Below are 15,670 nucleotides of genomic sequence, written 5' to 3'. Positions count from 1 at the left end.
AGGAGGCGTCGTGAGGTCGACCGGCGCCGACAGAGATCCAGGCCTCGATCCCTCAGGGACCTGCAGCGTCGGGGCCGAAGTCGTCGACGGAGCCGCCGGCACGCGAGGTCGCCCAGTCGAGCCCGCGGGGCCCGAAGGCGCACAGGCAGGCGTCGACGGCGGAGCCAGGCCCCTCATGGCAGAGAGGAAGGCACTGCGCTCCGCCGGAGTCGCGTCAGTCCCAGGGACCGGCGGGTATGGAGACGGACGCGGCTCCTGCGGCTCCGAAGGAGCCGCGGGGGTGGGACCACCCTGACCCTCGGCCGAGTCGTGCGACCGGCGAGGGGAGTCCGAAGAGCGGTGTCGCCTCTTGGACTTCTTTGATCGCTTCGACTTACCTGAAGACTTCAAGCCCGACGAGCGATGATGGTGACTGCGGCTCCGCGACCGGTCCTTGGACCTCCTCCTGGACCGGGACCGTGAGCGGCGCGGAGCCGAGTGCCGAAGCTCGAGAAGCTTACAGGACCACTCCCGCCTAGCCTTCGAGGTCAGGGCATGACAATCGGGGCACGACTCCACGTTGTGGTTGGCCCCCAGGCAGTAAAGCCACTGGCGATGGTGGTCTGTCACCGACATCAGTCGATGACAGGAGTCACAGGCTTTAAACCCAGGCATCCTACCGGCACCAGAGTAGAGTCGATAGAAGACCAAAAAGAGTCAAAGCGTTTAGTCAAAAATTGACTAAGGGGTAAGCTCTTCCCGGATCGGCGCTGTCTGGCGCGGAAAAAAGAAGAACTGATGTCAGCGCGTGAGGGCGGCGTCTAAGTACTCCGACGACATCATTCCGGGGCACAACGTCAACGACGGACGCGGAGCCGCCGCCGACGCCTAGCGACGCGCAAGGGGTATTGCTACAAAAATCTTTCCGGATCCAGCCTGACGCCTGGGGATATTCTAAGGTGAGGAATCTAACTAACGTGTTTCTTTCAGATGCACTTTGCTAACACATCAATTCTATAGATTTGTAAGTAATATAGCTTATATCAATTGTATGATTTTAAACAGCCCTGAAGAAGCCCATGTTTGGGCGAAACGTGTTGGATGTATAGAACTTTGAGCACATCAAGGCTGTATTGAACTTTGAGCACATCAAGAATAAAGACAATATACGAATACAAGCATCAACGTGGACTCTAATTCTTCATACTTTATGTATATACTATATACTGCAAAAATCCTCCAACGTATTGCCTCTTGTACCGCTGTGAATGTTATTATAATCTATGGTCATTTGGCAGCTGGCCATCTGAGGCGGGCAATACTTTCACTACTTTTCAGTGACCTGTCTAGGCAGTCCAGTCTTCTATAACCCGGCTGCTTTTTTCTTCTCTTATTCAAAACTTCTTAACACCTAGTTGGTTAAATATATTCCGATATTTAAATGCCACTCTGGTTTTTTGCAATGTCCGGCTCAATATGTCCAATTTCTTTTTAATTTTAGCACCAGCATTATGCTCTTTTACATTAAATGAAAGTGTTTCTTAATTCCTAGATCCATACGTATGCCTTAACAGTTCTAGAAAAATATGCCAGGTCATGCCAATATATCATTCTACATATAGATCCAGATTTCTTGTGTTTGCCTCTTTCCCTTTTTAGGTCTCGCCTGACCCAGCGCATGCCCTGGTCTGGCGAGACTTATTGAGAGGGCTCCAAAAAGTGCTACCAGGTCAGCATAGAGCTACAGTGCATGTGCGCGGGCGCGCGTGCCACACTTTACCGCGTTTACTTTTTGATCGTAATCGCGAATACTTTCACTTTCGCGGCCGCTTTGCAAAGCCAATAGGTCTCGCTTTTGGGACCTTATAAGTATTTAGTTATGCAACTGTTGCATGGCTGAACACTTATAAGGTCCCATGTGAGACCTATTGGCTATGCCAATGCTTGTTTTGCCTTAGGCTCCGCTTTCCGTTGTGGTCACCACTCCCATGCCCTCTTCTGTCCTCCTAGTACTCTTCTTCCTTTTATACGACAAGCCCCCCCCCCCCAGGCCCCCTCACTCAGGATCATGCCCAGCCAGTGCAGTCTCCTGCAGAAGCCCTCAATGTTATGCTTAGGAATGAAGACACATCCATGTAAAGGCTGGAAATTAATAATCAGCATCTGACATATCTAAATCTAGCTTTGGTTACTATTTTTTCCTTGATAGAGAAATCTCGAAAATACACTATTACTCGCCCAGTCTTAGCACGGTGCTGGGGACTCTGTGGGCTCTAGTGACCATTAGATGTTCTGGATATTTCACATCATCATCCTCCAGTATCATATCTTTATCAGTTAGTACGATGAAATCAAGAGCACATATGTTCTTTCAACAGTATAAAAAGGCAATCACCAATGTTCATCCTTACTAACAAATATGAAATCGGCAATACCTGATCTATATTATCATCATCATCATCATCAGGTTTCAAGGAATCAGGATTCAAGATCTGCAACAATCTAAAAATAAGATGTTTCAGTTCATGAAAAGAATGGTATTGACACTAGAAAACATTAAGAATTAGGTATGCAATTCCGTGTAAATCTAAAATGTAAATCCCTGCAATAAATGGCTTTATTTTAGGGTAACTTTAAGTCTTCATCAGGTGATTAGGAAAGGTGAATGTAATTACTATGTCTCGATTTTAGGCAAGGGGTGGGAAAGCTGCACTTATCCCCCAATCTTGGGAAAAGCAGAAGTAGCTTTTAGATAAAAACAAAAAAACCTTCACTTCGACAAGACGGAGTTTAAAAGGCCTAACCCCCTCCCATCTCTTATTTAAAGCCATATAAGAACACCAATGTAGGGAGGATTTGTTTTCATCTTTTGATATTCACCAAGAAGGCAGAGATTGGGAAAAAAATCCAGTCCCTCACCTGGACTCCTCCTACACATAGTTAAAAATTACAAAGGTGTTATTTCTGGGTCTGTTTTGTTCTAATATCAACAAACTATTTTTATTTTGAACAGCACTGCTAATGCTTAGGTATTTCTTTTTCCATTTTAAACAGTATTCTGCAGTACACACAAATTATCCTTTAGCGTATTTAATTTTTAATATACATCGTGCCATATTTATTTGATGTGCTCAGTGTGCAAGATTATGTAAACGTTCTGAAACACAGCAGAAAGGGTAGAGTCTATTCAATCCGCATTCGTATTCGCTAATCAAGCCTCCCTCATTTCAAGTCCATCTCTACAATGGCTGTCCGTTACTAACAGGAAAGTCTTGCATAGGGTTCTCCTATTGAAGCTTGCTTCCAATTCATTGGCCTAATCATGTTTAGATAGCTATATATCTCCGAAAAACTCCATATGTTTTAGTGAGCCATGTTACGTCAGTAGATTTTAATAAGTACTGCTGAGGAAGGCTACAATGGGTGTTGGCTGAAGACTGCGGGCTACCTGAGGCTATGTGCAAAAAGGGAGGCTTATCCAATCCACTGTAACAGGGTGTGCATATAGACTGGGATTGAGAAAGTCAGGAACACAAAATGCCAGGCAAAGAGCCATCCACACAGCAAATGTGAAAGAGTAGTCCGATAGTTTCAGCTCTGTACACACTGAGAGGAAGACAAAGTTGGCCATTATATTGAAAATAACTGAAGGTACCACAGTTAAATCAGCCAGTTTATGAAAATGGACTTTGTAGGCCCTAGCACAGAGTTGAAGCAATGGGATAAGCAAATATAAATATTTTATTAACTATTTCCCAGGCAGATAATTGATTTAAATGTCAGTATACTAGCATATTCTAAATCTTACAAAGACAATATTAAAAAACTGCAAAGCCAGCTCTTCTCATGTAGCTTATACCGATTTAAAAGCAATAGAAGTCCATGTACTGTTAAGACTAAGATGGCAATTGTTTTATGGTCTGGCTTGACAGCACAGCTGTCACAAGACAATTATGGGAGAATCACTGAGGTACCTGGCTCCGCCCACGTGTTGGGAACCAAGACTACATGTTTTGATTGGGCAGAAGTTGTGTGCTTCAACAAAAAAGTGATTGTCCTCCATGTAGTTGTGATCACCATTTATCCAGCTGTCTGAGTTCGAACTTTCAGTGGCACACACAATATTTAAAGGTATTAAATTGTCTTAGATAACTGGATAATTTGTGTTATATTTCTCTGGCAGCAACACAGATGAATAGAGGGAAGTCATTAACCTATATGGATGTTAAGATCTGACTGGACAGTGCAACTGTCAGTTGACCTTTTAACCTACACCAATAAGACACTAGTTCTTTTCTGCAAAAAATACAGATCCATTCACATGCTACCTACTTTTAATGCTTCACATTATCATACATTGCTTTAAAGCCAGGCCTACGGACATCGACAATGCTGCTGGACTTGTATTGCAAAAGTGTTGGCTACATTTGGTTTAATAACATATTGCTTTATGGAAAATATACACATACAGATGTCCATTAACTTGCTCATAGACAATGTACATTCAGGATTTAGAATAGTTTAAAGCCAGCAGTGTTGTTGAAGAGGAGTGGTTTAACCCCTTCAGTGCCCATGACGAGCTGGACTCGTCATGGGCTGCGGTGGCGCTGTGCCCATGACGAGTCCAGCTCGTCATGAACTCCGCCCGCTAATAAAAAGCGCGGCACTGGGCGGGGAAAGGGGCGGGCATGCAAGGGGTTAAGGGTTCTCATTCATAACTCTGAAGAGTGCATAAGAGTCTCTAGCAGGGTTGTGGTCTTACTTCCTGTTAGAAATTGGGTTATTGGTTTTGAGGGGGTTTAAAACCTTCAAGCAAGAACCACAATCCTCGTCAGGGTGAAATACAAAAGTTAATAAATTAAACTGTTTAACCCTCCGGTGGTTTGGCACAAAAGCAGTCAGGCTTAACTATGAGGAACTGTGTTAAGTTACTTTGAAACCATCTGCAAATTAAAACGCAAACCCAATAACGATTGTGACTTCCAAAGTGTTAAAGTACAAATATAGGGGGTGTGGTGTGAGCGTGTATATAAATGCATATATATGTACAAACTGAACACTTCTTACTTGGCACAGTCACGTTTTATATCCTCATTTTTCCTGGTAGGTGTTTTATCTTCAAACCAATATTTCATATTGCTCCAGGTCAACATTTCATTTGCAGAAAGCCCACTGTAAGAACAATTACACTTTATGTGTGACTGGTGAATACAAAGGTGTTAAACATAAATTAGAACATATTTAATAGATTTTCAACACAATTTTACTTGCCTTCAACACTTGCTATTTAGAACTGACCTTCCAAAGATTCACATTGTAAGAAATTAGTCTTTTGATTGAGGGGGTGAAAATCCTTCGCAAGCAAGAACCATAATCAGTGAGATAAAAGTCAATAAATAAACAGGTGCTTAAACCTCTGGTAGTATGGCACAAAAGGAATCAAGCTTAAGGCACTGTGATAAGTATTTATTCAGCAAACAAACCGTAATAAAGTCAAAACACAAAAGATATCCCACACCAATTTAAAACAGAGTAAAATCTAATAAATAAAATTATATCAAAATGACAGAAAACCAATCAGTAGAACTAGAGCTATGCCATATTAGACGTTTAAGTAAAACTAGAATGAATGAAGTGGTAGAATGCACACCTGCCGGTAAACGCTTGTAAAAGTTGATCAATGCTGTTGGCGTGTAAACTGAAACCGTGGTCTGTCCTCAACACCACAGGAATAATATGCAACACTGGGTGGCACGAACCTCCGAGTCACTCAGTGCACAGCCTTGAAATTAGATACTTCTCCTCGTAAACCACCATTTTGACAAATGTTCCTTCGTTTAAACCATATTTTTATTTGTAATGTTCCAAAAGTTCATCTATTTTTTAATCGTTCACTTCCAAGGCAGGGTTAATTCGTAACAACTCCTTTTCATCCGACATTAACATGCCCATCCAGGCCTTATCAATGCTGTGGCTGAATTAACAATTCATTCTAGTTGATATCTTGATTTAGATCCAATGCATTTCGGGCTTTTAACGCCCTTCGTCCGGGGTATCTTCAAACTTAAATGGAACCCATAAATATTTTAATTATTGCATTCCAAAGTACCCTTCTTGACTAATTAGTACCGCTATAATATTCAAAACATGCCGGTTTAACTTAAAAATCATCAAAGTGAATGCACCTAATTATACCCCACCATCAATCAATGTCCCCCTTATCTAACATTAGTTGATGGGCACATAATTTTTTCAGAGATGGGTGGGTTTACGTAGGATTTTGCAATAGTAGGTAATGTCAATGAAAAGGTTTTCATTAGGTGCATTCACTGATTATTTTTAAGTTAAACCGGCATGTTTTGAATAATATAGCGTGGAGGTCCTTGCCAGGTTCGTGCCACATAATGTTCCAGATTATTCCAGGGATGTTGAGGACATACCACAGTTTCAGTCTGCACGCCAAAAGCATTGATAAACTTTTACAAGCGTTTACCGGCAGGTGTGCATTCTACCACTTCAGTTATTGTATTTTCAAGACTATGTCCCTACAGCAGTTTGCACCCGCATGTTAAAGACTGGAAGAATTGGACAACTCGTATATAAAAACCATTTACAATGTAATAGGTCTCGCAATTACATTATTTGGAGCTATTGATATTGTAAATGGCAATGCTTTTAAAAAAATTAAAAGGTATTGTTATTTACAATACCAAAAGCAACACCCATTGCACTGCATAGCACGGTGTCCGTGAAGACGGCGCCGCACTTATTAAAGTAGAAAAAAAAGAAAAAGTGTGGTATCTGTAAAACTGCACGGAAATGTAGTAGCCACTGAAGAGGATGTTTCAATGAAAAATGTGTGCTCTGTAAATGGCAGTCACCACTACACCATGGGTTAGTCATATTTCTGGAAATGTGCTCTAAAATGCATTACTAGCTAATTAGTACACCCCTACCACTCTCCTGCTGTATGGGTGTGGCTCGTTTGCAGCTGCTGTTCTTTGTATAGGGCTTGGAAAATTATTCCAGTACCTCAGCTACGGAGGGTGGGGGGGGGGGGGGGGGGCGTGGGGGGGGTATTAAGGACTGAAGAGAAAGGTGTGTGATTAACACAAGTTGACAGGAGGATACATTCATAATGCAATTGTAGGACCCAATTCATCAGGTGTGTAGATCTATTTGCGGACACTACAAAATCCATACTACGACATTTCTCACATGTGTTTCAATTTAAGTCCTATGTTAAAACAAAACGGAAATGTGACGTCACCCTGGTGCGCTGTAGATCTGATCGAGTAGCCGTGCCCGTAAGCTGTAAAGATATTGCGAGTCACCAAGGAGAGCTCCAAACATATGGACTGCAGAGGTGTCTGACGGAGACCCAGGGGGGCTGAACCAATGCCAGATTTTTAAGGTTGCCACAAATATATGTTTGCTTAATCCATTACAAGGCTTTAGTGCGCACATCCATAGAATGAATGTGGCAATGATGATTTTAAGTCGAAAGTCAAGTGATGTGCTGTCAGCCAGTTCCAGGCTTTACCCCTCATATTTTCAAACAAACTAACGTTTAAACTGTAGAAAATTAATGTTTTTATATAAAGCTTTATACCACAATTCTGATGTTTCGAACCATTGTTAATAAGAGTGTTATTTAATTTAATGGTAATGAATTCAACAAATCTAGAAGGCTGGATTGTTTTGTGTGTTTCAAACTTGGGACTTTCCATCCATCACATACTTCAGTCATGAAAGTCCAAAATAATTGCGTCACTCTTCCGTCAACGGACTGTTCACTGAAATTTTAATTTTCCTGGGCCAAATACTTTGCCCTGATTCGTTCAAGAGAATTAACTAACAATTCAGAAACGTTGACGCAAATCAACTCTCACCAAGACTCCATCCAGCTGCTTAATGTCCCACCTCCAACCCCAGTTTGGTGGGCGATGTAACTAACAGATCAATTCCAACCACTGCCACGTCAGGATTTCACCCTTCGGCTCTGCTCACCATGACTTTTCAGTGGGGCTCGCAGCTGTAATTCAATAAATGACCCCTGGACAGCTTCTATCATCTCTTCATTCGTGAGTCATTCAAATAAAGTGATCAGGCAGAGAGATCGATGCCCAAGGGCTTATGTGAAGCGAAGGCTTTAGATTACGAACATAAACACAAACGGGTGCTTTTCAAGTTATAAATGGGCCTTCAAAGGCCTGTCTGTTGAGGGCCTGGCCCATCAGCCCTGCCCTCAAACCAGATTCGGGGCTGTGGGTTAGCAATGCTATTTACACTGCACACAACGTCAAAACACTGTAACCAAGGAATGGGAATTATTTCTGAGTAATGAATGGATGAACACATGAAGATCAATAGACTATGACCCCCGCTATCCCCTTTTCACCTCACCAGTGCACAGATGCCCAGGCCAAGACCTTTCAAGGCCGCCTCGGTGTCGGAGAGCGCGATATTTGTGTGACTGGCCTGTGGTAAAAACACAAGGCCCAGCAAGAACTGGGGCCATTCATTCTGGTTTGTAAGTCTGTTTTCTGTGCCTCTCTCTTGCACTGCACCAGCAGCTTCCAGTCTCAAAACGTCCCTGCATTACAGAGCACATTCATCCAGAGTCCAAATGTATTCTAAGCTTTTTCGAATGGCTTCCAGTTCGAGGCCCAGGGAGAAGCATGCCGCGGCTGTCCTCTGGTGGGTGCAAGCAGGTGAGCAATAAGCATCTCATGCCGGCGAAAGGGGAGATGCCTTTCAGCACCCTGTCGCCTGGGGTAAAAACAGACTCAAGAGGCCGAATGTCTCCCCAGTGCAATTCTGGCATACACAAGTCCCGGGAACAACCCACAGAGAACGAGTGACAGCACATTTGGGGACGGGAACATAAAGGTGATCCACAACGTAGGGGATTTTGCTCTGTGAATGTATCATTCAGCACTAGCAAAGTTAATTCACTTAGTGACCCCATAAACTAGGGGTGGTGGAAGAAAAAGTGAAGTCGCGCGCCTAAAACCACCGTGGGAGAAGTCCAAAAGAGCACCATGAGGGGTGGGGCAATTGTGGATTTGTTTTATTATAAACTCTGCACCCAAAAAATGGCAACAAGGAATTTTGTGACCGTAAACCTCACCTACCTGCAACGTAGAGAGCTCCTACCGTTGGCAGAATTCCCGATTTCTGCCTAACAAATCCTTTAGTTGTGCAATAAATGCACATAAAATGTATTCAAAGTACCACCACCTGCAGAACTCAGATGTTCCATTTAATTTTTTTTTTTATTTTTTATTAAAAAGAACGCACTACACAGTAACTATTGTAAATCATTGGTTCGTGCAGGGATTTCTCCTCACTCACCCGACACCGAGGGAAACCAGTTTTACCGGAATCTCGGCAGTGTACTTTAACCAGTCTCGCGCAAAGGCACAGGGTGCTGCCTTCAAGGAGCAGAGGGACCGAAATCGGAGTCGCTGAGCGCGCACCTTCTGACCATCCCACAGAAGAGCAGACACCGCCGGCCCTGGCCCGGAGCAGAAAAGAAGCTCACACATGTGCGGAGCCAACAATGACTCAGATCATCCTCAAAACTCACACTTTAGGGCAGTTCGCATATGGGGGCACAGAGTCCAGGATCATTATGACATCCAGCATCATACAGTCACAGCACAGGGCCAAAAGGAACTCTTATTACGGGCCAGACAGGCCCAGGCGCTCCTAAAAACAAGCTGTCGCAACGTCATGGAGTTCAAAGAGAGGACAGTCAGAGGAGGAAAAGATAGAACAAGCAGCGCTCGCCATTGCGGGAAGGCAGCCGCGTGTTTATATTTGCTTCGCACTTTCACTTTAAGTGAAGCGCGATGCAAAAATAATCATGCGGCTGAGTGAAAACAGATGGCCCCCTAAAGATAAGAAGCTGCTTCGCGACAGCCGCAAAGCAGAAGATCCTGTCCGGATGGGCCTGACGAAAAGGGGAATGGGCAGCAACAAAAAAAGCTATTTTCCAATGGTAGGCCACCGTTTAGCATAAACTGTGACACCAGCCTATGAAAAAGGGGCGGGGCTTGAAGCCCCCTTCTAAAATCTCCTCATTAACATTATGCCTCGCCGAGGGTGCAGCGCATGCGCTGCAACGCTAGGCAAGACCTAAAAAAACAGCATTTTACTTCCAAGGCAGCAAAAAGGGAAACATCGAGATTCTAGAGAAAAGTTTACATGGGAGCAATGAACTCATTCTTTGTGAACAGTAATATATTCTAAGAAGGACATTCTGAATTTACTCACAAATTATGTACTCGAGCACAATGTTCGTTAGAAGTGGCAATTTAAAATGTTGATTGTTTTCGTTTTGCATTTATCACTGTGATTCACTTTTGAAAATGTTAGATTAAGGGGACCATTGAATGAAGGTGGGTATAATTATCACGAATGTCTATGATTTCCTATTTATGAGCATAGCTGCATTGTTGAAGACTGGTGTACATATTGCTTTGAATTGTACACGTGATTGGGTCACGGGGTGTGTACTACGGTTTAAAGTAGATAGTGCACATGTGGGACGTGGAGATGAGGAAGGGAGCAGCAATGGCGTTTGAAAACAACGTGAAGAGGTGAATGTTTGGTTGTTTTTGATGTGTGGCACACTATGTAAAAATGGGTACTGACGTACGAGTTTAGGTTTCGGGGTGCAGGGTATACATTTTTGGTACAGCAAGTAACGGGTAGAAGGGAGACTACAGATTTAGTTGATGGGCACATAGTTTTTTCGGAGATGGGGGGGGGGGGGGGTTTACGTAGGATTTTGCAATAGTAGGTAATGTAAATAAAAGGGTTTTCCTAAGGTGCATTCACTTTGATGATTTTTAAGTTAAACAGGCATGTTTTTGAATAATATAGCGGTACTAATATTCAAGAAGGGTACTTTGGCATGCAATAATTAGAATATTTACGAATTCCATTTAATTTTGCAGATACACTTGACAAAGGGCGTTAAAAGCCCGAAATGCACTGGGTCTAAATCACGATATCAACTAGAATAAATTGTTATTTCAGCCACAGCATTGATAAGGCCTGGATGGGCATGCAAATGTCGGATGAAAAGGAGTTATTACGAATTAACTCTGCCTTGGAAGTGAACGATTAAAAAATGGATGAACGTTTGGAACATTACAAATAAAAATATGGTTTAAACAAAGGAACATTTGTCAAAATTGTGGTTTATGATGAGAAGTATCTCATTTCAAGGCTGTGCACTGAGTGACACAGAGGTTCATGCCACATAATGTTGCTGTTTAAGTAAAACTAGAGCCAAGAAGCAAAAAGGGGTAACTGTGGGTATCTTGTCGCTGTAGACTGAAACAAAGTCACAATTTTAGGCCGACTGCTATGGAGTGCAGGCCAGGTACAGGGACCGGGATAGTCTAGCTGGAAGAAAATGCTGTCTCAAAATCTGGCGAGCAGAGTTCAAAACAGCAGGACTTTACAGGGGGAGCTCATCCGATGCCAGACAAGGATTTAGGACCAGTGGAAGGACCTCGTGTGGAAGGGAAACTCACTCCAGCAGAGGCCAGGTGGGGTCAATAAATTGCATTACCAGGCAGTGCCAGTTGTAGCAGGTTAGATAGGCATTTTACAAAGAGCCCTCTGGAGCTTTTTGTGTTCCTGTATCTCAGAACAAGAGGTCAACCCTGACCATTCAAGTCACTCTGGTATTCCTAGGTTCAATGAGATGGTCTCTCCTTCAAGCAGCAAGGCAGGCCTGGAGTAGCAGGGAAGTCATCTGAAAAACAAGGAAGGCCTCAAGCAGGACGACAGTCTTCTGGTGGCAGCATGGCAGTCCTCTGAGAAACAAGGCATGCCTATGAAGTACAAGGCAGGACTTCTGAAGTCTACCACAGGTCCAGGAGTGTATTGAAGAGGTGGCCTGAGGGTCCAATATTTATACCTAGTGTCAACCTTTGAAGTGGGGTAAACTTTTAGGTTATACTCCACCCCCCACAAAAATCTGGTCCTGGACATTCCCTTCCATTGCCTACGCATGCTCCAAGTGGTCTAGGGTGACAGTAGCCCAGTGACAATTTCCTTTGTGAGTGTGCTGGAAGCAGCACTTTAATATGGAAGTGGGACAGGGAGCAGCTCTGCCTCTCCTATCCTGGCAGGATGGTCTTCTCACAGATACACCCAGGTCCTACTGTTCAATGCCCAAGCCTAATACGCATTTCTGATGGGGGAGCAATTAACAGGCAGAGGCAGCTGGAGCCTCAAAGTTTAGGGCAGGAAAATGCCAACATTCTAAAAGTTACATTCTCAAAATTATAATCTAAAATCGTACTTTACCATTAAAGAGGATTTTAAATTACAATTCATTTGAGTCTGAACATGATATTTCTACATGTTCCCAATCAAAAGTGAACACTTTTTAAATGCATTAAGGTAACCCAATGTTATCCTGTGGGAATGGTAGGCCTCAAAGTAGTAAAAACAGTTTTTCAGTACCATGATATGTAATATTTAAAACCACATGCCCTACCTTTTAAATACAATGTGCCCTATCCTACAGACTGTTTAGGGTCTACCACAGGGGTGCCATAACTATTCAGGCAACAGGTTTGCTTTCCAGGTCAAAATGGCAGTTTGAACTGAACACAGGCTGCAATGGCAGGCCTGACAGGTTTTAAAAGGTTACTTTTAGAGTGTGACATAAAAAGTGCTTATGGGAGACTAGTAGCATTTAATTTAAAGACCCTGGGTACATGTATCACTCTACTAGGGACATATAATTAAATTAAATGTACCCATTGGGTGGAAGACAATTTAACCATGTTTAACGGAGAAGGAACTAGCACTTTAGCACTGATTAGCAGCAGTAAAGTTCAAATAGCAACAAAAACTAATTTCAGAAAACAGGAAGGGAGAAGGCAAAAGGTTTGGGGGTGATCTGCAGAGAGGGGCAAGTCCAACACTTCCTGTACTCCGATAGACAAGTCTAATGTTGGTTGAAAAGACACACTAATGTGCAATTTCTCATTCAGTATGCTTGGGGCTTAACCCTGGAGATTAACAAGAGGGAATTCTCTAGAAATGTGTAATATTAAGTCATCACACACCCTCATATAACCAGACAATCATTAGACACACAAGCACCCAACATCCGATGTTAGATGACTTAACACCCTCCGATACTAAAGTACATTCCCAACACACCCTCAGATGTCACAGACCTCCAGATGCCAACATACACCCTCATCAGATGCCAACACACACCCTCATCAGATGCCAACACACCCTCAGATACCAATAGCACACATACCCTCATGCACCCAATACCTCCACTCACCCTCTGATACCCACAATCATGTCAGATATGTATACACACCAGACACCTGTGCATGCCACCAGAGGCAAGTATGCCAAACACGCAGAAGCAATCAGATACCCACACGCCCACTGTGAGATGACCACACATCATGAGACACAAACACACCAATCAGGCACCCACAGTCAGATGCACACGCACCAGACATCCACAACATAAGATGCCCACACACCTACACACACCCCAAAACAGCCCCCTTTATTTCTGAGGCATATTAAAAGGTGGAAACACTAACAGGTTCAGAACACATCACATCGAATGTTGCTATGACACTTCGTCCTTTATGTAATACTCCTTCAAGCAGCACTGATTAGAAATTATCATTTCTCAGGTAATGCTTTCATGCTTCCAAAACAACCTTAACAGACATTGCATACAAGTCCTCGTTGCTTAGCATGCCAACCCCTTTGGTCAAGGTCTGAGGGTCAATTCAGGAGATTGTACAGGCACTAGAAATTTAAAGTCGCTGTTCTAAACTAATCACCCCTCGGCAACTGCTAATAGTTCTTAAGTATGTATGCATCATTTTATCAACCCTATCATGTGTTCTAACTAAAAGTAACAACACAACGCAAGGGGATTTTAATCTCAGTTTCACACCTCCGTGAATTCCTTCTATACCTTATGGCTTCACTCAAACTTACACACACATTCTGGATTCTATTCACATAATGGTCAATCTCGTCCCCATTATATCTGCCTTACATACCATGGCTGCTTCTCACCCTTCAGGCTTGATCGGGTAAATTATGTCACTTTACTCTAACTCTTTCATTACCCACCCATCCCTATCTACTTCTAAAGGATAATGAAAACCCACTTGCTTAAATTAAAAGTAAATGTTTCAGAACACCCAAAAAGGACTACCCATACACCTTTAAACCACATTGTAACCAGGAACTTGACAAATCGGATCAATACTCCAAATCCAATGAATACGTGGAGAACAAAGGGAGGGTGTGGTTTTTTTTTTCCCAAACAAATCAAATTGCACTGATCTCGTTCCCACATCCATTCATCACTCAATTTAAGAAAATGTTAAACACCAAAATCCTCTTCATTAAAACTGGAAGCATTTGCAATAACATCCGCCTCACCAACTCTAAGGCAACGCTCTTGCATCTTTACTCCCCTCATCCCATCTGAAGACGGTCCTTTTTAAAACTACATTAAAGCTTTCATTACTAAACAACCTGGTCTGCATTCTCCACACCCTAAAGCCAACCTCATAGGTAACTGCACTATTTAAGAAAACCCATCAAGTTGTGTGCTGCCCCCCTCTATTTAGACACTCAAAACATTCCTTTGCATCGCTAATTTCTCAATCTGCCTGGAAGCCTGTCTAATTCTAGTAGATAATACTAATGCTCTCTTTTGTGGTAGTGTGGGCGAGCAGTTAGGCTTAACAGAGGGCAGAGCTAATAATTTGTTGTACACACACAGGCGAGAAATTATTACGCACACTCCATGACTAAATCAGAGACCAAAGGTTTGTAAAAATATTACTTTTTGTACATTTATTTCTTAGAACCAAAGATACTTTGTTGCAGTAAAATACGTTTTGCAGTATCACTGTGTTTTTAATGCAAAAAATGGACACTCAATCAGTACAATGTTATCCTATGGGAGGAAACACAATCAGCAATATGCAGGTAAGTTACCGATTTACAATTTTGAGCTTTTGGATGAAGAATCAGTACCAGGCAAGGTTCAAGTAACTAGCCTCACTGCACCACCAGCACAGAGGGGCCACAAGGTAGCACCATATGTACACCCACAGTGGAACTGCCAATGCAAGCCAACAGCAAATCTCTAACTTTGAAAAAGGCTGCAGGCTCGGGCCAGGAGGCCGGATGAAACAATCCTACAGTAGCACAGGCAAGCTGGGATGTGCTGGAGTGTCTGGACACCATCGTAGATCTCACCAAGGCCCAGGGGCTCTGGGTGAAGGAATGTCCTTTAGCATCAGAAATCAGCTTACTGTTGCGGTCTTTGTGCAGAGGCTGCAGGCATCGACGTTGAGTGTGCCAGGCGTCAACCCAGGAGGGACTTTTGCTAAGGATTGCTAGGGCACCTTTCTGGACCGGTGGGCCGATTGGACTCAGGCTGTGGGCGCCCAGTGCAGAGGTGGTCGACTTCGCAGTTCCACAGGCAGAGCTTTGGGTTTTAGAATGGCTTTTCCTCTGGACAGGTCCGCTGTCCACAGGAGATCAGGAGGATTTGCTGTTGTTGAAGGCAGGGAATACTCCCAGGGCTCTGGAGGTTGCTGGGCTTCGGAACAAGTCGCTCTTCTGTAGCAGGGTCTTTGAGGGCTGGAGA

At 43.3% G+C, this 15,670-nt stretch overlaps 1 protein-coding gene across 8 annotated transcripts in view; it reads right to left on the bottom strand.

Annotated features, from left to right (window-relative positions):
* Positions 1-15,670, bottom strand: part of TDRD12 (tudor domain containing 12) — a 3,486,095-nt gene that overhangs the window by 2,380,619 nt on the left and 1,089,806 nt on the right. For all 8 annotated transcript variants that reach the window (XM_085639447.1, XM_085639446.1, XM_085639448.1 and 5 more), the window contains 2 exons: positions 5,047-5,151; positions 2,415-2,481 (listed from right to left, as the gene is read on the bottom strand). In XM_085639447.1, the coding sequence (XP_085495573.1) occupies positions 2,415-2,481; positions 5,047-5,151 (172 nt within the window). The remainder of the gene's footprint in view (positions 1-2,414; positions 2,482-5,046; positions 5,152-15,670) is intronic.

Source organism: Triturus cristatus, chromosome 12 (genome assembly GCF_964204655.1).
Source record: "Triturus cristatus chromosome 12, aTriCri1.1, whole genome shotgun sequence".
Classification (NCBI taxonomy): domain Eukaryota; kingdom Metazoa; phylum Chordata; class Amphibia; order Caudata; family Salamandridae; genus Triturus; species Triturus cristatus.
The sequence above is the reverse complement of the archived record's forward strand: the minus strand, read 5'-3'. Positions and strand labels throughout refer to the sequence as shown.